The sequence below is a fragment of the Sardina pilchardus genome, chromosome 17, assembly GCF_963854185.1.
Source record: "Sardina pilchardus chromosome 17, fSarPil1.1, whole genome shotgun sequence".
Classification (NCBI taxonomy): Eukaryota; Metazoa; Chordata; class Actinopteri; order Clupeiformes; family Clupeidae; genus Sardina; species Sardina pilchardus.
The window spans coordinates 27,980,087-28,004,398 of NC_085010.1; the positions used below are offsets into that span (position 1 = coordinate 27,980,087).

The window sequence follows — 24,312 nt, forward strand, 5'->3', positions numbered from 1 at the left end:
AAATTTCAGTCAGATGGCCGGCTTATATCTTTTGTGCAACTCTCTGCATTGAGTGCCGGTTTGATTCCCCTCTTGAAATGAATCTAACCTGAAGGGTCACACATCCTGTGTCAATGTTGTGAGAGAGAGAGAAAGCAGAGGAGAGAGAGAGAGAGAGAGAGAGAGAGAGAGCAGAGGAGAAAGAGAGAGAGAGTGGTTCTTCCTCCCCTCCTGCCTCTTCTATTCCCTTCACCTCCTGAAACAACACACACACACACATGCACACACACACACACACACACGCACACAAACACAGACACACACACACACACACACACACACACACACAGCTGATTCGCCACTCACACAGCTCCGAGTGATGTGGGTGAACTGTGTGTGTGTGTGTGCTGTAATGGAGTGTGTGTGAGACCTCCGGAGTGCTGACACATCTGTGTGCAGGGGTGGGAGCCAGGCCTCCTGAGAGAGGTGAGGTTAGACCGAGGGTGGAGAGACCTACTACAGTACACACACACACACACACACACACACACACACACACACACACACACACACACACACACACACACCAAATGCTATGGTAAACAGACTTTGGGAAAAAATGCTGTTAATACTATCATTACTGTAACTCACACACACACACACAGACACACACGCTCGCACACGTACATTATGCACGTATGCACGCACGTGCACACGCATTCACACACACACACACACACACACAAAAACACACAGTGAACGTGAGCACGGAAACACCTAGTTTACAGTAACTCATAGCAACATCCCAAACAAAAGCACACTTCATATCAAAGGTTGGGAAAACGTGTTAAACGGATTGTGCCTGAACTTCCTGTCTACTTCCCATCGTCATGTGGCAGGACAGGATTTATTTAGTTGAAGCTCCCTTCTCTCACATGGAGCGAGGTGCTGTGCCCTTTTTCCTCAAGTCTTCCAGGATGTTTGGCTCCTTTTAGGCCCTTATGAGAGCTGCCAAGTTCGGCCGGCCTGCGCCATGGAAAATGACAAATGACATTCCGCTAACGTTATTAAAACCTGAGGAGCTCAGACAGCTGCTGCAAACATGCACAATGTGCTGTGCTGCATGTGTGTGTGTGTGTGTGCGTGTGTGTGTGTGTGTGTGTGTCTGTGTCTGTGTTTTGTGTCTGTGTTTGCATGTGTTTTCATGTGTGTGTGTGTGTGTGTGTGTGTGTGTGTGTGTGTGTGTGTGTGTGAGTGTAAGTGTGTAAGAGTGTGTGTGCAATACTGGCAATAAAAGTGTGACAGGAATTAATGAAACACTCATTAATCATCCCCGAGACATGAAGTGTCATGTGACTGAAAGCGTGTGTGTGTGTGTGTGTGTGTGTGTGTGTGTGTGTGTGTGTGTGTGTGTGTGTGTGTGTGTGTGTGTGTGTATGTGTGTGTGTATGTGTGTGTGTGTGAGCACCTGTGAGAAAAAAGAGATGGAAACAGTACTCCTTTGTCCACTGCCAGTGATAGCAGTTGCACCAACACACCATCATGAATCATGACCCAGTGACCCAGTGTGACTCAGCCGCCCGCAAGCCCCCCCCCCCCCCCCCCCCCTTGACCCTCACACGTCTCAGGAGCAGCATACCTTTCCCACGCACACACACGCAGCCCAACAGGCCTGACGGAGCTCTTCAGCAAATGTGTTTACAAAGCGCATCAGTGCCGCCCCACCGGAGATCCAGGCAGCGGAGGAGCGGAGGAGTGCTGAGCCGAGCCGAGCCGAGCCGAGCTGAGGTACTGTAGCCTGCCATAGCCCTCCGTAAGCTTCCGCTCAATTTTCATTTCCCTTCACCATTCTGGGTCTGGGTCTGGGTCTGGGTCTGATCCCATTGAACTCTACCCTCAATGACTACAGACCAGTTGCCTTAACATCGCACATTATGAAAGTACTGGAGAGGATGGTCTTGGCCCATCTGAGACCACAGGTGACCACCTACATGGACCCATTACAATTTGCATACCGTCCAAAGGTGGGTGTTGAGGATGCCTTAATCTACCTGCTCCATAGAACACACTCTCACCTGGACAGTACTGGCAGCACTGTGAGGATCATGTTCTTTGATTTCTCAAGTGCTTTTAACACCATACAGCCTGTGCTACTACGTGAGAAGCTGCAAAGGATGCAGGTAGACACCTCCACAACTTCATGGATCATTGATTACCTGACTGAAAGACCACAGGTTGTGAGACTGAAAGGGTGTGTGTCTGAGCGGGTAGTTAGCAACATAGGAGCACCACAAGGGACTGTGCTGTCTCCTTTTCTTTTTACACTATACACCTCTGACTTCCAGTACAACTCTGAGTCATGTCACCTGCAGAAGTTCTCTGATGATTCTGCAGTTGTGGGGTGTATCAGTGATGGTGAGGAGACAGAGTACAGGCAACTGGTGGACCGCTTTGTGACATGGTGCAAAAACAACCATCTTGTCTTGAATGTGGCTAAGACCAGGGAAATGGTGATAGACTTTAGGAGGGCCAGGCCTGAGCTAAATGCCATTTCAATACTGGGTGAGGAAGTGGACATTGTAGAGAACTACAAATATCTGGGAGTTCTTATTGACAACAAACTTGACTGGAGACACAACACGGAGGCTGTATATAAGAAAGGGCAAAGCAGACTCTATTTCCTGAGAAAGCTCAGGTCTTTCAATGTGTGCAGCAAAATGTTGCAAATGTTTTACCAGAGTGTTGTTGCAAGTGCAATTTTCTTTGCCATATGTTGGGGAGGTGGCATTACAGCCAGGGACACTAACAAACTAAATAAGATCATTAGGAAGGCTGGCTTTGTGTTGGGGTCAGCCCTAGAGCCCCTGGAGTTGGTGGTGGAGAGAAGGATGCTGCACAAACTGTTCAATATAGTGGACAATACCACTCATCCACTACACAATGTACTGGTAAAACAAAAAAGTATTTTCAGTTGGAGGCTACGCCAACTAAGCTGTAAGAAAGACAGATACAGAAAGACTTTTTTACCTACTGCAATAGCACTTTATAATGACTCCCATCTGGGCAGAGAGAAAGGAATAACATTTTAAATATTTTTTCTGTATGTATGCATGTTTGTATGTTTTTGTTGAATGTTGTGTTTGTATGCTGCTGAAACACTGTAATTTCCCCTTGGGGATGAATAAAGTATATCTATCTATCTATCTATCTATCTATCTATCTATTTCTCAGGATGCATTCCGACCGGACCAATCAGCGAACGGGGGGATGGGGGGAGGCGGGTGTTAACGATGATGTCGAGCATATGCACGTTGTAGTCTCTATAGCTGTTACGACCAAACGTTAGCGATTGGGTAAAATCAGGCCCAATCGTTTGAAACTTCAACAGAGTTCACGCCTCCTGCCTGAAGTCGATTCTGAATGGAGTAGGTCCAGACCCTCTGGACCATATTAGTACGAGGGCTTGGTATGACCGGGCTAGTGCTGTGTGTGTGAAACTCACGTCTTTATCTTGCGCCGAACAAAAGAAAGCGTAGAGGTGCGGTGGCGGGTTTGGGGGGGGGGGGGGGGGGGGGGCTCTAACAAGGCTGATGAGCTCAAAGTGTTCCATTCCACCAGCGTGTCGGAGGGGGAGTGTTCTCAGGTGCCACTGCAAGTGTCATTGGAGCACTGATGCTCTGAGTTCCACACAAGCTGTGAATCGCACTTCACGTTACCGTGTGAATATGTTTTTCCACCTCTTTTTTTCACGAGCCATAGAAAGAGGTCAAAGGTTATGATACAACCATAACCAGCGTTTATTTCCGCGTGATTACCGGTAAATGTAGAGATCAAATGCTTTCTTTCCGTGAACTAAAGCAGTCCTTGGACAGCCACAGCCACTTGACAGGCTTCAAGTTGCCGTGTTTATTTTTGGAGTTTGATAAAGTCATCAGGGCTTTTTCCTAAGCCGAGTTCTGGCATCATGATGCTGAAGCGAAGACAGATATCTGGTTTCGGTTAGGGGAGTTTGATTCACTGAAACAGAGGGAGCAAGAGGGAACTGCAGAGAGAAATGTGTCAAAGTCTATGAAGCTATGCAGTCCTCAGGCGTGTGGAGTACGCAGAAGTGAACAGGAAAGAGAAGTGAAAGGAAATTGGGATCAACCACAAGCCCTGTGTGGTACTCACCTTTTCAGACATTTTGAATAAGACGACTAGCGAGCTAGAGAGAGAAGTTTAGAGAGACTAAGAGAGCTAACCCCCCCGAAAACGAGTTCCTTCTGATCCAAGGAACAAAAGGCAAGCGGAACCGAGAAGAAGCCAAAAGGAAGGACAGAGAGCGCAGGATGTTGACAGGACTCGAGGAAGCGGACGTGGCCCGCAACACCTCCACCTGAGGACATCACCGCCGCTCTGTCCTCACCTCCAGCTCATCAGCACAGCAGGAGCTAAACCAAAACACAAGCATCAAGTGAGTGTGTGTGTGTGTGTGTGTGTGTGTGTGTGTGCGTGTGTGTAAGCAGGAGCTAAACCAAAACACAAGCGCCGCGTGACCATGCAAGAGGGGGAAAAAGCGGAGAGAGATCTGGATGCGTTGAATGCTTCCCAGCTGCTTGTTGTTTGCCACGCTATCCTCTCATTAGGCGGAGGGAGCGGATTGTTCTAGATTGGGCTGGTGTGCTCTCCTGCGGCTGGCCTCGACCCAGATGCACACAGCTGGCCCGGGCAGGGGGAGTCCGGCTCAACCAGAAGCATATGAGGTCGTCCGGTACTGACCCCACTGGACACTCTATGAAGGCATGTCGTAATTATCCACAGACACATGCATGTACACACACGCACACACACAAGGACACAGACACATACACACACACACGCACGCACGCACGCACGCACGCACACACGCACACACACTCTCACACACACACACACACACACTCACACACACACACACACACACACACACACACACACACACACACACACACACACACACACACACACACACTGTACATTCACACATGCATGCATGCACTTATTGAGTCACTATGGCTAACCTTATGAAAGCCTTCAGAGCTCAGTGGTACATTTGCAGGATCAAGCATGCCCCCAGCAGCACCTATCTATTTCTGCATATTTTATGATTCCATCTATATGTCATTTTGACACCATGGTTACCTCATCATTATACCACCAGTCATCACACTTAGTAATGAACTCTCCTGATGCATTGAGACTTGCCGTGTCTCTCTCATATCCCACTGTTACTTTTGCTCAGTGCTTTCTTTATGGAAATTGTGAAGACTTATAAGAACTCCAATGTTACAAAATGATACATATGTTTAACTGGGCCTTCACTCATTATTGCCATCATCTGCTTACTGCCTTATATAATCCATATGTTCAAGGTGATTGCATTCTGATGCGTGCATCTCCTTGTGTGCACAGCCATGTGTAAATATACTGTGAGATAGTCATCTCATTTAAAGCCGTGTGTGTGTGTGTGTGTGTACAGTAGGTGTGCTGGATGTAGGGGGAGGACATCTGTTCATGTATGTGTAAATAAACTTGCTTTCACCCATGTGTTGTACATACAGTATGTGTCTCTCAGCCATAGATGCTCTGGGGAAAGAGCACTGAAGCAGTGTGTGTGTGTGTGTGTGTGTGTGTGTGTGTGTGTGTGTGTGTGTGTGTGTGTGTGTGTGTGTGTGTGTGTGTGTGTGTGTGTGTGTGTGGGTGTGGGTGTGTGTGTGGGTGTGTGTGTGTGTGGTGGTGTGTGGTGTGTGGTGTGTGTGGTGTGTGTGTGGTGTGTGTGGGGTGTGTGTGGGGTGTGTGTGGTTGGGAGGCTGGGGGTCAGGTGCTCTAGTCCAGGGCCAGTTCCCTGCCGTGCCCAATCCCAGTCAGCGCTCGTCCGCTGTGGGCAAGGGCAGTGCTGCCCCGGCCTGGTCTCCACGGATGCAATGGAGCACTGGAGGGCACTGGAGGGGCCGTGCATCTGCTGTTCTGTTTACCAAAGATGCTGGCCCTCGCGTTCGGCCCCGATTCATCTATCTCTCTGGGGAGAGGGAAGCGAACCAGCTCAAAGCACAAAGGACACACACACACACACACACACACACACACTCACGTGCACACTCATATATGACCTCACCTCACACACATACACACAATAACACACAGATGCAGATGCACGCACATACAGCATGGATTGTCATTCCATGTGGAAGATGTTATTGGTTTTCCATAGCGAAAAGGGCATGGGGCATGGGATATGCTCAAAGACACACACATTAACACACTCTCTGTCTCTCCCCCCCGCTCTCTCTCTCTCTCTACACACACACACACACACACACACACACACACACACATACACGCACACACACACAGTCAACCAGGATGACACACCAGAGAGGGCACTGACCTGGATCAGATTTATAGGCTGGGAGCTAAAATTATAGCTGGAGAAACCCTCTGGTGATTATGAGGAGAGATTCAGAGCCAGAACACAAAGGACACACACAGCACATGGCCGCTCCTCTACTCCTCTCTGCCTTGTTACTGCACCACACATTTGCACACACACACACACACACACACACACACACACACACACACAGCACATGGCCGCTCCTCTACAGTATTCCTTGTTACTGTACCACACATTTGCATGCGCAATGCACACATGAACTACATAAAGGACATCACTGAAGGAGCGGACAGCGGCTGTCTAAGAGTATCAGTCCACTAGTGTGCCCTGGGCAGAGATTTAGAATAGCCACGCTCGCCTCCAAATAGGATTTTGCACCCACTTCCAGAGGAGCGACAAGTCTGACGGCAAGTGAAACGTTTTCCATTTTCACCTCTGAATCACAGCAAACACGTGCAAATGCCCTTTTACATGCAGAAGTGCACGCTGAGGGTCCTGAAGGAGTGACAAGAGCAGACATGTGGATGCCTGCACACACTCACACACACGCGCATGTACACACACACACATACACACACATACACACACACATACACACACGCACACACACACACACACACACACACACACACACACACACACACACACACACACACACACACATACACACACACACACACACACACACACATACAAACACACACACACACACACACACATACACACACACACACACTCACACAACAGACACACACACACACACACACACACACACACACACACACACACACACACACACACACATACAAACACACACACACACACACACACATACACACACACACACACTCACACAACAGACACACACACACACACACACACACACACACACACACACACACACACACACACACACACACACACACACACACACACACACACACACACAGGTCTGTCTGGCTGATGGCAGGAAGTGTTCTAGAGGCTGGCTGTGGAAACCCTCTGACTTCTCACCCTCCACCGCTGAACATCACAGTCGCCGCGGCGCGGCTAAATGAAACACTCATGTATTAGCACAGATTGCTGCGGAGGAAAAAAGGAAAGAAAGAAAAAGAAAAAAAGACGTGCGTGGGTTTTGCTCTTTGGTTTTGAGATCCCCTTGACTGTGGGCGCACACACACACACACACACACACACACACACACACACACACACTCACACAACTGTTGCGTTTTGTGTCTACTCTGGTGAATATAGGGCTACTACAATCACAGTTGAGATCGCTACTCCGTGGGTGTGTGTGTATTTCCTCGAAAAACAGCGAGGCTCTCGCTTTTTCAAGAAGAGTGGTGTGGTGTCTCTGTCTTTGAATTCTGTGTTTTTTTCACACCTTACCAAAGAGTATGCTTGTTTTTAGACTCTGCGAGTTCTTCGACTTGCTACAGAGTGTGTGCTTCCTCTTCTGTCTCTGCAAAACTTGCCTTGCAGAAAAGGAAGTGACTATCAGTATCGTGTTTTTTGCAGGGGCCCCTTTTCAACGGGTTTAGGATGTACGAAAGGACTGATGCAAAAGAGAGAGACTTTCTCTATTTGGACCAAAAATCCTTGATCAGGACTCTGGGGTCAACAAGTGAAACTTTTTAGGAGGCTCTCTTTAATCTAGTCCTTTTTCACTGCTGATCCTATTGCCTGCAATCGTACCTATAATAAAGTGTCTTCACACTTTCGGAGAAAATAGATTGTGTTTATGGCAGCTGACTCTTGACTATGGTTACTGAGGTCGACCTCCGGTCACAGAGACCGCATCGCAGACGTTGTCTGTCGAACAAGGGACCGCAGAAAGCTTCACAGTCACTATCAAAGCTGACCACACATATGTATTTTCTTTCTCCAGTGACAGACCTTTTGCAATCTATGAAAATAATTCAGTTAATCTAAACTAGTATGATTTTGAATTACTGAAAAATAAAAATTCTCAGTCATTAATACACATCTGCTTTCAATAAGTTAAAGTAAGTTGTTTGCTCACAACAAACTTAGTTTAATTTACTAACAGTGCAAAAAGATAATATGATTTTTTCAAGGATGAATCTGCATATTATACGTGACATTACACAGATTTTGATTTTATTTGTAACAATTTGTGCTCAGTTTTTACATAAGTTTATTTATTAAAAACCGATTTCCATATCCCTGCCTGTATGGTATGCATTTAGACCTTATTTTACAGAAATACAACTGTTAAACGAAGCCTAGTTGGTTTTGTGACCGCTACGGTGTATAGAACTTTCCTTCCTAAATACACAGCTGAGTTCGCTACTCCTGTATGTGTCAGTGCATTGTGCAGTAAGTATTTGCCCATTAACGGTGTCTTAGAAAGTAAGCCCAAACCACAGACAAACTTACCCACTGGGTCCCCTCTGTAGGCTTGCGCCTCTTGCGAGAGGGTCGATGTTCTCTTTGACACAGGGGAGGCAGGAAACACGAAAAAGAAACTCTCGGCGGCTTTTAAACAATGCCCTAACAGAAGGTTAGGGCTTTGACTTTATTAAAAATAAAATACAATATAAAAAGTTCTATCAGTCTCGAAGTGCAAAGTTCAGAGTCCAAAAGAAAAAGGAGAACAAGCCCCAAGATCCCGCGAAGGAGACCTTTTATACTACTTTCACGCCCAAGTCTAGACCTATTCCTCTCTGACACGATCAAGTGTCTTTGTCTCTCTTCTTTTTTTCTCTTTCTGGTGACCTTGCTTTGAACTCAGACCTGCACATGAACTACAAGCTTTTTCCTTTATACTTATTCTGAGCACATTTCATTAAACATGACATACTATATAAGCTGGATTAAAACACTTAAATCTTTTGATTAAACATTCTATCAAATTCAAGGAAAAATACATTTTAAGTCTAAACAGTTATTCTTTCAAGTTTAAGTAAAAAATACAGTTTTATAATCTATTACAAAATCATACTTCTATTCTAAGTAAAGTTACATGTTTTTATTTAAGCAGAATCACACTTTGAAAATATGAGTAAATATTGTTTTCATATAAGTTTATCTATCATTGCTGCATTTGCACATTTTTATTTGGTTTAGAGCAAGCTGGTATCAAGCAAGTATGTTTTAGATATATGTCTAGCAAACCTTAAGGGTACAATCATACTTTTCCACGGTTTCACTTTCTACCACCTTCTACATCCTCCTCTGGAACCGTGGAAACGTCGATCCTGTTGCGTCTGGGTTGCTGGCCATGTCTGTTGGGTCGAGGATGCAGGCGTCGTATGGACCTACTTCTGGTTTGAGTGCGTCGAATCTACGCCAGCCAGCTGCCTCGATTTTTTCTTCCTGTGACGGGTGTGTGTGTGTTCTCCCGTCACTGTCACAGTTCTAGTCTTCGTTTCAACTTCAGTTTGAGTCACCTCACCTCTTGTCTGGGGGATGTTGTTCAACAGGCTTCCAGCAGGTCATCTTCGGCTGCTTTGTGCGAGATTTGCGAGCTAATGCCCCAATCTCTAACCATCCAAGTGACTTTCTGGGAAGTCCCTGTAAAAGATGATTTCACAGTCGGGGACAGGGGGAGGTTTGTCAAACTCTGAGCCCCTCTTCCCGTCAATGATTGGGAGTAAAGAGTCATCTTGATCCAGACTATCTGGATCTTTTGGTTCTTTTACTCTGTGGTCCAGAGTTTCCCCTGGAGAGTATGTTGTTCACCTAAGCAGAGTCCCAGCTGGGTCCGAGGGGTCCCCTCGGCCCAGCTTAATCGAGCCCTCCCCTGTGTCTGAGACGACAAGTTGTCCTTGGGCAAGACACCTGGGCTTAGTGTGTGTGGGTGTTGAGTGTGTGATCATTTTTGTAAACATATGTGTGAAAGATGTACCCTGCCTGTCTTTGCTAAGGTCACAACGTTACCTGCTACGTTCACTACAATGTCTTCACCTTCGTTTGTGTTTTTGATGCCCTGGCCTCTCGTCTGCTCTCTGTGGAGCAGGACTGAAGTGGTCGTTGGCCCTGCATATGGGTGTTTTGTGGCTTTAGAGAGTTCTGGTTGCGATAAGTACTCATTTAGCAACATCAGTTGCCTGGGCTTGTCCCAGTTGATGGTGGCATTTGCTTTTATGTACTCTTATGCTGACCTCACTGCTCTTTCCATGACTCTTTGCGATTTGTTTCGGGTTTGTATACCATTGAGAATATTGCTTGAACGCCCATTTCCTCTAGTAAGTTTAATACTGTTTTGATTAGGAACTAAGTTACGTTGTCTATTCTCAGTGACAGAGGTTGTTGGTGGGTGAAATATTGTGCCATGCGATCGGCACTAACCCTTGTTGTTGCTTTTTTGCATGGGTAGACCTTTGTGTCTCCCCTTGCATTGTCTGTTGTTATTAGAAAATATTTATTTCCTAATGTAGTAGTAAGTAGGGGCACCGCAACGTCAGTGGAGTAGCACTTCCCTCGCCTTTTAACAGCGATGGGGTACATTTTGGTTCCCTTGTTGGCGCAGTTACTGCATTTGGTTTTCAGTTTTCCAAATAGTGAGTTTAAACCTGCTATCTGTATCTTATTTTTGTTTAGCCTTGAGAAGAGGGGTATTGTTGTTCCAACTCATTCTGCTTGGCTCTCGCCTTATTAGCGCTCGATCTCCTATCATATATGTATATTTGTTGTTGTTTATCTGTTGAGTTCCAACATGGCCAACCTGCAGCTAGGGGTGTACCACCGGGTATCGCATTTAATAATCTCTCTTGCTGCACTGCACTGGCCCCTTTATGTATCACAGTTCTCATGGCCTGATCTAGTGATATTTTCTTTTCTGTCACCTCTTTGGATAAGATTTTGAGTTGTTCCTCCAACTCATCCTCTCCTGGGGCTCTCTTGTGAGTTTTCACTAGATCAAAACATGTGCTTCCTGGAGGCACTCTAATGCCTTTGTTAACACTCAGGGCCAGGTTCATTGTCGGATCCTGAAGTAATTCTTCAGGAAGTCCTGCATCAATACAGCCTTTGAGATATACCACGTCGGATTGCCCTTCCGTCCTAGGGGGAAGTAGGCCAAGAAGTTTTACGGTGCTCATCCCTGCGCCTAAGATTTGGCTTTGTGAAAACGTGGAGGTGCCTAACTCTGGTTGAATTGCAGCACAACGGCTCTCTGTCCGCTCATTGCTGCTCCAGGTTGGCTGTGCTTGGGGAGGGTCTATAGAATTAAACAGGGCGTTTATCCCAAAGTATTTCTCTACAGACCTGTCTCTTCTATCACATCCCTGTTTGTAATAGTCATAACCTATAGCCAGCTGTGCCTCCTTCCATGTTCTGGTTAAAATTTCAGAGGATGAAGGCGCTTGGCTGATTACTTCTCTTTCCTCCCTTGAGGCTTCATACCAGGGGATGTTTGGTCTTTTATTCTCACTCTCTATATATTGATAAGTTTGAGAAGTATTTAGTGGGCAGAAAGCTACTCCTTCGTATGTTGACCATATAGGTGGTTTACACGGGGGGGCTTTACAATTTTGTGTTCTATATTTAATCGGCGGTGATTTTTTGTTTTCCCCTCTAATATACTGTATCGGGTCATGGGGAGACGCGAACGATACAGTAGAGGGGGCTCGTATTATGGGTGCTCCTACACTTATCGGAGACGGCATGGCGTGGACCCTTGTGGGTCCTTGTGGGGTTGAATTTTGTAGTTGTGACCCATCATATTGAAGACCGCTCGGGGTCCCCCTCGGGGGGGAAGGTCTGGGTGTTCGTGGCCAGGCCCTAGCTCTGTCTCGCCCTCGCTCTGGTGTGACCGGAACGCTGTATCTGAGGCCATCCTCTCTTTCCCCCACTTCCTCCTCAGACAAGGCGTGCTCGCCCGTGACGGGGATGGGGAGAGTGGAAGCGCTCAAAGAGGTCCCTTTTGGCACACCGGCGTATGCCTGTTTCATTAGACTTTCTAGGAATGCCTCATTTTCTTCTACGTCAACTAAGAACCTCACCGTTATGGGATTTGTGGCGGTTCCCCATGGGTAGGCTACTGCAACTGCTGCAAATAGCTCTCTCTGTCTAAGACCCAGAAAGGTTTTTCTTTGAGTACGCAGTCTTATGGTTACAATGGGATCATTGTCATCCGCTGCGTCTGCTATAGAGTACCTTATGGCCGCCGACAAATCATTCATTTTGGTGTTTTGCTCTATTCTCACCAATTGCACTGCGGAGTACCATTCCCTGAGGGCTCCTGGTGTGTTTAATCTCACCATCTCCCCCGGCTCAGGCTCTCCTATGCTGGTGGCTACTGTACTACGGGCTATACGATATCTGGCTGACCCGAAAGTCCTCCTTATCTCAGCCTCTTCTGGGGGATCTGTCATAATGTCAACTTGCCTCAATACAGTCAAAGCGCCCATGTTTTCAGATGGGGCCTATCTGGTGGTGCGGCTAAGAAAATCATTCTAACTCCCCCGACCTCGGTCACAATTCCCTCCCTTTGTATAGGGGGGTCAGGAAACTCAGGTTCCACAGGCTCAACGCCTGGAGCTGCCCTTGTGCCGCCCGGGGGTCTGAAGATCGGGGGGAGTGTGTCTGGCATGTGTGATGTGATGTCAGCGATCAAAGGTGCTGTGGGAACGCTTATCACATCACTTCTTGTGCCATTATTTTGGTCTATCGATACCTGGGCTAGCGGTTTCCCTAACTCATCATTTAGGTTTTGAAATTTGTCTTCTGTTAGCGCTACTACTATGAAATGTCTTCCTGGGTTTAGCAGTACTACATTTCGGAGCGCCCCTGTTGCTGCTAGGGTGTCGTAACCAAAAACTCCATCACCAAAGGGAGGGGTTATTATGGTTCCTGACGCCATCAACACAGCTTTTTGTATCAATGTTTGTAAATGTTGCACCTGTTGGTGGTGGTTCATTGTCCCATCATGGGCTTCATAAGCGACGTGTAAGACTGTGCTAACCTGAGGGTCAGTTATGACCTTTTGTGCTATCACGGTTCCTGATCTCAGCGGGAGTTGTGATAATAGGTCGGCTCGATTATTTCGGGTCTCTTCACTCCAGCGGCCTTGCACTGCAGCAGCTACTCCTGCTGTGTGCGACAGCTGTACGTTTGCCGGGTTGAGAAAGGTGCCCCTGTCTGTACCGAAGTCTAAATCCAATACATTTCCCAGGATTAACCTGCAATTCTGTGTAGGATTAGACGTGCGTGTCGGCCAACGGCGCTGCCTCCTACCACCCGGACTTTGGTGTCGGGCTATGGCTTCCCTCATAGCTCGCATACTGAAAGGAGCTTCTTGCTCATCATCTGAGTCAGATTTAGAGCTATCTGTCCATTCACTGTCTGCGGCTGCAGGGTCCATAATGCCCTAGTCTCGGCTGTTTAATAACTGTTCCTCCCTGCTAGGGACTCTTCAGATAGGTGCGGTCCCTTGTGGGTTAGCAACTCCCCACTTCACTCCGTGTTCTGGGTTCGCGTCAGGATACAACCAGTGACACCTAAGATTTGCCTTATGCTACGGATACAGTCAGCCTCTGTCGGCTTCAGTGATCGAACTTGGTTTGACCAGTAACTATCACGCGGCAGGATATATAAGGGCCGGTACCTTATAATCCTTGTTTGCCTTTTACTGGGTCGATTTGCGCCTTCGCTATTATTTAATGAGACTTTTATGCGCAGTTTGCGAGCCCTTTTTAGGTTTTGCCAGTGAGGCCTCTACTGGGTTATCTAAAAAGAAGCTCTTTGTGTATCGTACCCTATACACTGTTCTAGGTATTGTGGGTTCGAGCGCTTAAGCTAGTGTGGTGACTTGTTCGTCTTACTCAATCACTGCCTACACGTTGGGCGCCATGTTGCGTTTTGTGTCTACTCTGGTGAATATAGGGCTACTACAATCACAGTTGAGATCGCTACTCCGTGGGTGTGTGTGTATTTCCTCGAAAAACAGCGAGGCTCTCGCTTTTTCAAGAAGAGTGGTGTGGTGTCTCTGTCTTTGAATTCTGTGTTTTTTTCACACCTTACCAAAGAGTATGCTTGTTTTTAGACTCTGCGAGTTCTTCGACTTGCTACAGAGTGTGTGCTTCCTCTTCTGTCTCTGCAAAACTTGCCTTGCAGAAAAGGAAGTGACTATCAGTATCGTGTTTTTTGCAGGGGCCCCTTTTCAACGGGTTTAGGATGTACGAAAGGACTGATGCAAAAGAGAGAGACTTTCTCTATTTGGACCAAAAATCCTTGATCAGGACTCTGGGGTCAACAAGTGAAACTTTTTAGGAGGCTCTCTTTAATCTAGTCCTTTTTCACTGCTGATCCTATTGCCTGCAATCGTACCTATAATAAAGTGTCTTCACACTTTCGGAGAAAATAGATTGTGTTTATGGCAGCTGACTCTTGACTATGGTTACTGAGGTCGACCTCCGGTCACAGAGACCGCATCGCAGACGTTGTCTGTCGAACAAGGGACCGCAGAAAGCTTCACAGTCACTATCAAAGCTGACCACACATATGTATTTTCTTTCTCCAGTGACAGACCTTTTGCAATCTATGAAAATAATTCAGTTAATCTAAACTAGTATGATTTTGAATTACTGAAAAATAAAAATTCTCAGTCATTAATACACATCTGCTTTCAATAAGTTAAAGTAAGTTGTTTGCTCACAACAAACTTAGTTTAATTTACTAACAGTGCAAAAAGATAATATGATTTTTTCAAGGATGAATCTGCATATTATACGTGACATTACACAGATTTTGATTTTATTTGTAACAATTTGTGCTCAGTTTTTACATAAGTTTATTTATTAAAAACCGATTTCCATATCCCTGCCTGTATGGTATGCATTTAGACCTTATTTTACAGAAATACAACTGTTAAACGAAGCCTAGTTGGTTTTGTGACCGCTACGGTGTATAGAACTTTCCTTCCTAAATACACAGCTGAGTTCGCTACTCCTGTATGTGTCAGTGCATTGTGCAGTAAGTATTTGCCCATTAACGGTGTCTTAGAAAGTAAGCCCAAACCACAGACAAACTTACCCACTGGGTCCCCTCTGTAGGCTTGCGCCTCTTGCGAGAGGGTCGATGTTCTCTTTGACACAGGGGAGGCAGGAAACACGAAAAAGAAACTCTCGGCGGCTTTTAAACAATGCCCTAACAGAAGGTTAGGGCTTTGACTTTATTAAAAATAAAATACAATATAAAAAGTTCTATCAGTCTCGAAGTGCAAAGTTCAGAGTCCAAAAGAAAAAGGAGAACAAGCCCCAAGATCCCGCGAAGGAGACCTTTTATACTACTTTCACGCCCAAGTCTAGACCTATTCCTCTCTGACACGATCAAGTGTCTTTGTCTCTCTTCTTTTTTTCTCTTTCTGGTGACCTTGCTTTGAACTCAGACCTGCACATGAACTACAAGCTTTTTCCTTTATACTTATTCTGAGCACATTTCATTAAACATGACATACTATATAAGCTGGATTAAAACACTTAAATCTTTTGATTAAACATTCTATCAAATTCAAGGAAAAATACATTTTAAGTCTAAACAGTTATTCTTTCAAGTTTAAGTAAAAAATACAGTTTTATAATCTATTACAAAATCATACTTCTATTCTAAGTAAAGTTACATGTTTTTATTTAAGCAGAATCACACTTTGAAAATATGAGTAAATATTGTTTTCATATAAGTTTATCTATCATTGCTGCATTTGCACATTTTTATTTGGTTTAGAGCAAGCTGGTATCAAGCAAGTATGTTTTAGATATATGTCTAGCAAACCTTAAGGGTACAATCATACTTTTCCACGGTTTCACTTTCTACCACCTTCTACACAACCCTTGACTGTGGGCGCTCCTTTGAAGGGGGAACACAATGGGCTTGTTTCAGGCCTCGCATCCGTTCCCCATTGGGCCAACAGCCTGTTGTGTTTGTTATTTGGGCTCGTTGAGATCTGGGGGGAGGGGGGGGGAAATCACGGTCCGATTGAGAGGTTGAATTAGTTGTCTGTGTGTGTGTGTGTGTGTGCGTACTGTCGGTGTGTGTGTGTGTGTGTGTGTGTGCGTGCGTACTGCATGTGTGTGTGTGTGTGTGTGTGTGTGTACTGTATGTGTGTGCATGTGCGCATGCTCATTGTGTATTTGTGTATATGTACGATATGTTTGTATGTTCGTGTGTGTGTGCATGCAATTGTGTATGCAATTGTGAGTGTGTGAATGCGTGTGTGTGCATGTTTGTGCGTGTGTGTGTGTGTATGTGTGTATGTGTGTGTGTGTGCGCGCATGCGTGTGTGCATGCCTGTGCGCTTGTGTGCATGCTCTATGTGTGTATATGTGTATATGTATGTTTGTATGTGCCTGTGTGCGTGCATGCAATTGTGCGTGTATACTGTAAGTGTGTGTGTGTGTGTGTGTGTGTGTGTGCGTGTGTACAGTATGTGTGTGTATGTGTGTGCATGTGTGTGTGTGCACACTGTTCCTGTGCACTGTATTGGTGTGTCACAGGACTGTAAGTCAGCTTTGAAGCATGCAGGCCCACACATCCATGTCACATATGGAAACAACACGTCCCCCGAATTGGGATGCAGACTTTGGGCATGTTCAGGGCCTGGAAGCCAACTCAGCTCAGCTCAGCTCTGGTCTGCTCTGCAGTGGTGGTGGTGGTGGTGATGGTGGTGGTACCTCCGGGGGGGCGACGCTGGTGGCAGAATGCACAGCTGGGCTGGGTGCCATTACATCCATCATCTGGGAGAGCAGAGGAATGTGTGGTTGGTTAACGTCAGGCCGGTTCTGGAGGGAAACGCCGCCGCTCCTGAGTCCTGACAGCAGAGAAGGGATCAGACATGTTGGCTGTTGGATCCGTGCCAGGCATAAACGCTCACGGCCATGCCAGCGGTTCTAGCGCACGTTAGCACATCCCTAAGGTGGACCATCTGTGGGTGTACAGACGTGTTTGGCTATGCACGTTCCAGTATGTTGGCTATGTGATTATATGTGTGTATAGTGTGTGTGTGTGTGTGTGTAAATGTATAGGAATCTATCTTTATGCACGTGTAACTGCATGCAGAGAGTGTATGAGTGTGTGTGTAATTCTGTGTGAATGTATGCATGTGACTGTGTGTGTGTGTGTGTGTGTGTGTGTGTGTGTGTGTGTCTTGTCTCCACTCATTCCTCAGCTATGCAGCTGCCTCTTCATCTGGCATCCAGAGCGAATGGCAAGAGCCGAAGCGGCAGTCATGAGACATGTGAATCCAGCATTGCGTTCCGACACACTGCACACATCTGCACTGTATGTGACAACACTTGTGCAGTAATAACGTCCAAAGAGCTCTCTGGCTAAATCAGCCACTCAACTGAGACATCGTTCTCATCCAGGGCAATAGAGTGCAGAAAACGATTCAATTTGCCTCAGCTAATTTGCCTTCTCGCTTACTCATAACTCAAATCTACATTTCGGTACGTTTTTGGGCACACTAAACTCTGTCTGTGCCAGATGTTACAGTTCTTTTTTTTTTTTTTTTTAAAGTATGTTTTTTGGCCTTTTTGCCTTTATTATATAGGACAGTGAAGAGGTAGACAGGAAACAAGTGGGAGAGAGAGATGGGGTGGGATTGGGATATGACCGCAGGCCGGATTCGAACCTGGGTCCCCATGGGCACTCGGACCTGTAAATGGTATGGGCGCTGTAGCCTGCTGCGCCACAGCGCCCCCCAGATGTTACAGTTCTGACGTGAAAACATCATCCCGAACACAAAGGGCCTGATGTGATGTCTGGGAAAGTTATTACCAGTAAAATCATGTCATGACAGTATGTTGTTGTCTCAATGGGCATTACAGCATGCTACAGGCATTTTTGTTTCATGAAAACCTACTGTAGCACCAATCAATTGTTTTTGGATCATCTTGACAGGAGGAGAAGAAGTGTTGTGTTGACGCCTGGCCTGAGCTCTGTGCTGAGTGTGCAGAGGGACTGAGAGACGCTGGGGAGTGCTTTGGGAGCCGTGGTGACTGTGACTGCAGACATGGCCGTTTGGATCCAGGCACAGACCATAATCACATGGCGACAGGGCGGGATATTGTTGTAAGCAATCAAAATGTACATCCAGTAAGTCCAGACTCTGGGTGAGCTGCTGGGCCAGCTGTGTGCCTGCACACTGTATGTCTCACACATTCTAAAACTATTACATCTCCCTTGTGAAAAGTGAAGGAAAAAGTATGAAAAGTACAAAAAACATTTTTGTAGCTAGTTACTGAGGTAGCACAGTATTTTCAGAGAACTCTCTGATGGTTGCAGATCAGCACTTAGGCCTGCAAACAGACCACAGCTGTCCTGTTTTGATTTGAAGATGAAGGCTGCTGCTCCCTGATTGGTCCAGGCTGCCCTGGGTGGCTGTGATTGGCTGCTGTCCAGGGACCTGTTGAAGCAGTTAGTGGAGACGTGAGGAGGACGAGACCCAGGAGCTCCCTGAGCCTCATGGAAATACGACAGCCATTGTATAGAGGAGAGCACACCTCCAGAAGGTGCACTTATTGATACGTCAAAAAGTAGTCTGTCCTCGGCAGATCAACCCTGAATCACCCCGGCTCTGTCTATAAAACGGATGAATACACCTCCGAAGAATGTGTCCGGGACAAAAAGCCGGCCTCTCTCTCCAGCCTTCTCGTTGCACTGCATAGTGTTATGGTTGGTGCGCGGCCAGATCGCACAGATGCAAAGGTATCCAAGCACAGAGCAGAGCACTCCTGCCTGGTCCCAGCGGGTTGGATGGTCCAGACTCCCTCGCTGATGTCAGGTAGATGGTTAGGGAGTTGGCCTGAGAATGTCGGCCAGAAAAAAAGCCCCCAGTGAAATCAGTAAAAAAACAAAATGTTCATTCCCATGCCCAGACACTATTTATATTATATTCAACATTTGGTCTCTTCACTGACCATGTGACATTGCCATCTTTTGACCAGAGACTGCATTCAGCAAGGGCAGACATCCGGATATTTTGGCTTAAAGGTTTATCTGACTTCCGTCGGTGTCTCAGTTCTAACAGGTAGAGGCCAATGACAACAGTGAGAAGTCTGAGAGGGGCTTTTTCTCACCAAGAACACAGACGTGCTGTCACGGTTTTATACTGTGTTAGTCATGGAAAATAGTAATCCACCATGTCACTGATTCAATTACTGTACTATCATACTGTTGTTTGTTTAATAACCTTGAGAAACTAAGAGTTTGAATATTGCGCATAAGGCTTCTAAGCCATCTTCAAGTACTGATGGAGAAAGTCTACATCTAAGACCATGTGCTGCCATCTTGTGGTGTCAGGATGAATGAAAAAATGTATATAGATCATAATGCAGATGATAACGTGAGAGCTAAATAAAAGTCCCTCACAGAAAAGAGAGAAAAGAATTTAACTTCAACAAAAGATGTGAATTTGCACTTTATCATTTATTCCAACAGGACATGATTCAATATTAAGACAACAGAACGTCACCAATGCAAGCCTCAGAGCACTGTCAGACCGTACAAAAAATTCTTTAATATTTTTGAGTACAAACTGTTCCTTGACAACACTGTATAACAATATTAATGATACTAATATAGAACTTTACATTTGGACCACAGAATACAAAAAGCTTCAGCATGAATGCTTTATAGTATCAAATAATATTTGATAACGAGACAATATGGCACAAGTAACACCCAACGACATCAATGTTGACTCTCCAAGAGAAAACAAAAAGTATCAACCATTTGAGATTTTTGGAATGCTACTCCATATTTAATGTTCATAGCATTAGAAAAATGTCAAATTTAAGCCCACTTTTGAATACCAAAAGAGACTACAACACTTGGCAAAGAGTCATGGACTAAAAAAAATGCTTTAAACACGACATGGATTAAAACAAACATAATCCACTCACCCACAACACAGTTCATATTTGCCAGCAAATATCTATACGACGGACAAACTTGAATGCAATAGTATTTGCAGCAAATATTCTACAAGGGAGTTAGTGTTGATAACATCTCTAGGACTCTCCTTGACATCAGGCTATTTTAATAACTGTGTTCACAGTTAACAGTTTAACCACTGTGTAATGAGTTGGGTCAGAATGACCAAATCATGATAGGCACATCAGTGAGACATTGAATATCCTCTTGTGAGTGGATGCTCTGAACTCTTTCCCCCAGTGAGCCACGCTTACACGCCAATGCCAGACAAAGAGCTGGGTTTCCATTGCATTCGGTATTTCGTACTCAATTGGGCAAAATTTTAATAAAAAATTGGATTGAAATCCAGCTGTTCATTGACCTTGTGACCTAACGTTGCTGTGGTAAAACCCATGACCCTAATCCATCTGCACCTGTTACAGATTCTAGAATCTGTCAGAGACACCTTTTACACTGCTCTATGAAAACTCCACAGAGCAGACTAATGCCAGATGTCTATTGGCTTGTTCCAACCCAGATAATCAAAACCAAATTCATTAGTTAATTTTAGATGGCCAGATTAGAAGGGTTATATGATCTTGAATCTCGTTTTTTTACATACACCTTGGCACACACCTGTACAATCAATATAGTAGTATAAAAATAATAAACTCCTTAGACCAGGCTTCATTTCCTATATAAAAGGATGAATTGTCACAATGTTTTAGTTCACAAGAGAAGGATTGGCACATGAAACACAGACCCCAATGAGTACTTGGCAACATTTCTCACAAAGTCTACGACAAAAATGTAATCACTGAGACAAGTGCCTTTGTAATGCATCATTTTCAATGACAGTTAAACAGGTACACTACATTTTTGTGATGGAACATTGAGTTGATTTACAATTTGGCACAAAACGTTTCAATTATCTCTTAAATCAAGGGTTGCATACTGACTTCCCTCAAAATGTGTCAAGGTGCCATATTAAGGATACCTAAATGAAAGGAGGGACATTTTGCTATAGCCTGCTGCTGCAAGCGTAGTGATGTGTCAGTACCCACCCAGAGCCAGTAGGGGGAAACCTCTGTAGAAAAACACTCCTGTATCTGTGCCATGTCGCCACATGACACACGATCACTATGAAACATGTCTAATTCAATAATGCTTGTTTAAGAGATATCGGTATCAAAATATTTCATATGGCTTCATATAGGTAGACTGCATTATAAAACATGACCTTGAAATCCAAACCAGCACAGACTTTGAGAAATGTGACCCCACCGGCAATCTGCAGAATGAATTCTTCACAGAAAAGAATACTTTTGAAGGGCCACGTTGAAAATGTTCAAAAGCACTCCACAATATCAGTTCTGTCCTATAATCTAATTGCATTTTGGGTTATACTGTACTTTACATTCAGGTTTCCTTCATTGACATGGAATTGTTACAGAAACTTCAACAAAAACAAAACAGGTAATATTTGTTCATGCTTCAGTTCTTGCTAAGGAATGCAATACAAATGTTAATGTATGTGATATAAGATACTAAGGGTTTGTTAATGTTAACAAGTACACTGACTTATATAATGCATTTTATTGTACCTTTATGGGTTTATAATTATTTAAGTGTGTTAGAAATCAATGGTCACAGCTCCCTTTTTTGGACTAAAAAAGCACTTTTCTCTCTCTAAAAAAACCAAAACAAAAATGCTATGAACTTGAATTGGAAAAATAAAAATAAAATAACAGTGCAAGATCTCTTGCCAATGACTAGTAACACCTTGACAAGCCATACCAATGGTAGTGAAGTATGATTATTTTGATCTGTAAAATGTTTGGTGGTCGGGGATAAATTAAAATGAGTGTTTTAAAGGATAGCAACTGTTCGATGGTACAACATCTAAATGTATATCTTATGGACCTAATGGAGGATTGTGTTACCACATAAAGCAAAGCACTACAACATAAATATTCACAGTGTTAATTATCTATGCAGTACACTGAGCTACACTGTGGTTTGGGCTTTCATCGTTTTTGTCGGCAGGATTTACGTGACATCTTTTGGCACAAACACATCAACCAAAGTAAAAAGTCGCCCAAGAGGAAGTCTCGAGGGAAAGCACTGCATTCAGAAGGGGAGCCGAGGAGATCAGAGGAGGCCTATATAAACTCAGAGTCTGTGTGTTTATACGGGTATTAGCAGCAATTCTAGTCGTTCATCATTCACGCGTGATGTCTGAGTACACAGACGTGGGGAGGTCCTCGTTCACCCGGCACGGTGACGCACGACATCGGTCACCAGGTTATCACATCTCAGTGCGCCGCGCACACCACCAAAAAAAGACCAGTATCGACTCATTTCACACTGCAACTCACTAGAATAGATTGTTTCTGATGTGTGTGTTTTTACAAAAAAATATTATACAATTTCTGTCAGTTCCACAACGACAATCTAAAGTCATGGTGAGCAAGAGTGGTTGTTTTTGAGGTACCTGTGTCAGGGCTTTTAGTCTGGTGTAATGGGACTGGGTCGGTTTGACTAGACAGGACGACACACCCTCTGCAGAAGCCACAATACACAAAACACAAAACACATTCCCTAGCGTAGCAAAGACTTGTGACGGGTTACGTGAGTGTTGTACGCGCTGTTGAAGCTGCTGTGTCATAGCTCTGGGATGATGCTGAACACTGATCGGCTCCGAGGGATGGGGTGTGTGACGCATCCACAGTGGCACTGATGAATCATGGCAAGACTTGAGCAAAAACCATGGCAACCACTAGCACACCACCCAAACTTTCAGAGGACACTGCAGCAGCAGCACTAACGGTGCCATGGCAACATCACCAGACGATGGCGCAAAACAAAAATGACCCTCAGGACCTGGCACACGGTAACGGTAACGGACGGTTGGCACTAGTGAGGCAGCGAGAGTGAGATTACGGTCCTGTGTGTGTGTGAGCGTGTGTGTGTGTGTGTGTGTATGTGTGTGTGTGTTCCCTCACACCAGCGTCTCAGGCAGTGTGTCGGCGTTGTCCGAGGACAAGAGCTGCCAGATGTGCCAGCGGTCCCTCTGCCAGTCTTGCCAGTCGGCGTCGGTGGGCATCGCGCCCGCGGGCCCCGTGGAGTTCTGCACCCCCGACGCCGCCGACGACCTGGCGCCAGCCTGCTGATGGGCGCGCGAGAGAGCCGGGAGCGTGGCACTGCTGCCCGTCCCCGAGTGCCCGCAGTAGCCCGGCGGAGGCGGGCGCGAGTCCTTCCTGCCGGCCTGCTTGGCGAAGGCCACGTGGTGCTGGTGGTGGTGGTGGTGGTGCTGGTGCTGGTTGGCATGGTGGTGCTGGTGCTGGTTGGCATGGCTGCTGCCCAGCGGCAGGTCCTCGGAGGAGCTGGAGGCCGAGTGGGGGCTGCTGCAGGAGCGCGAGGCCAGGGGGTGCGAGGGCGGGGCACTCGTCGCCGTGTGGGTCTGGGCACGCTGCCGCGGCTGGTGATGCCCGTCGATGCCCTCCTGAGAGCTGCGGGAACTGCCCTCCGACACGTTGCCATGGGAACCTAAGAGAAGCCAAAGCCACGCGGGTGGCATAGAGATGAATGGCACTCCGCTACTCCTGTCACCCGTCCAATACACAATTAGAGCAGCAGAATGGGAAAGAAGCAGAGAGAGAGCCCCAGACCGTGTGTGTGTGCGTGTGTGTGTGCGTGTGTGTGTGTGTGTGTGTGTGAGTGTGTGTGTGTGTGAGTGTGTGAGTGTGTGTGTGAGTGTGTGAGTGTGTGTGTGTGTGTGTGTGTGTGTGTGTGTGTGTGTGTGAGTGTGTGTGTGTGTGAGTGTGTGTGTGAGTGTGTGAGTGTGTGAGTGTGTGTGTGTGTGTGTGTGTGTGTGTGTGTGTGTGTGTGTGTGTGTGTGTGTGTGTGTGTGCGTGCGTGCGTGTGTGTGTGTGTGTGTGCGCGTGTGTGTGTGTGTGTGACTCATGTGGACAGGATTCTACCTGTATATGCTTGATCCTTCAGGCCAGGCTTGAGGGTGGAGTGCCACGCCCCCC

At 45.9% G+C, this 24,312-nt stretch overlaps 1 protein-coding gene across 2 annotated transcripts in view; it reads right to left on the reverse strand.

Moving 5' to 3' along the window:
* Positions 1-19,770: 19,770 nt before the first annotated feature.
* Positions 19,771-24,312, reverse strand: part of LOC134062403 (rho GTPase-activating protein 6-like) — a 71,859-nt gene continuing 67,317 nt past the window's right edge. For both annotated transcript variants that reach the window (XM_062518389.1, XM_062518390.1), the window contains exon 12: positions 19,771-23,824. In XM_062518389.1, coding sequence (XP_062374373.1) covers positions 23,192-23,824 — 633 coding nt within the window. In that variant the 3' untranslated portion in view covers positions 19,771-23,191. The remainder of the gene's footprint in view (positions 23,825-24,312) is intronic.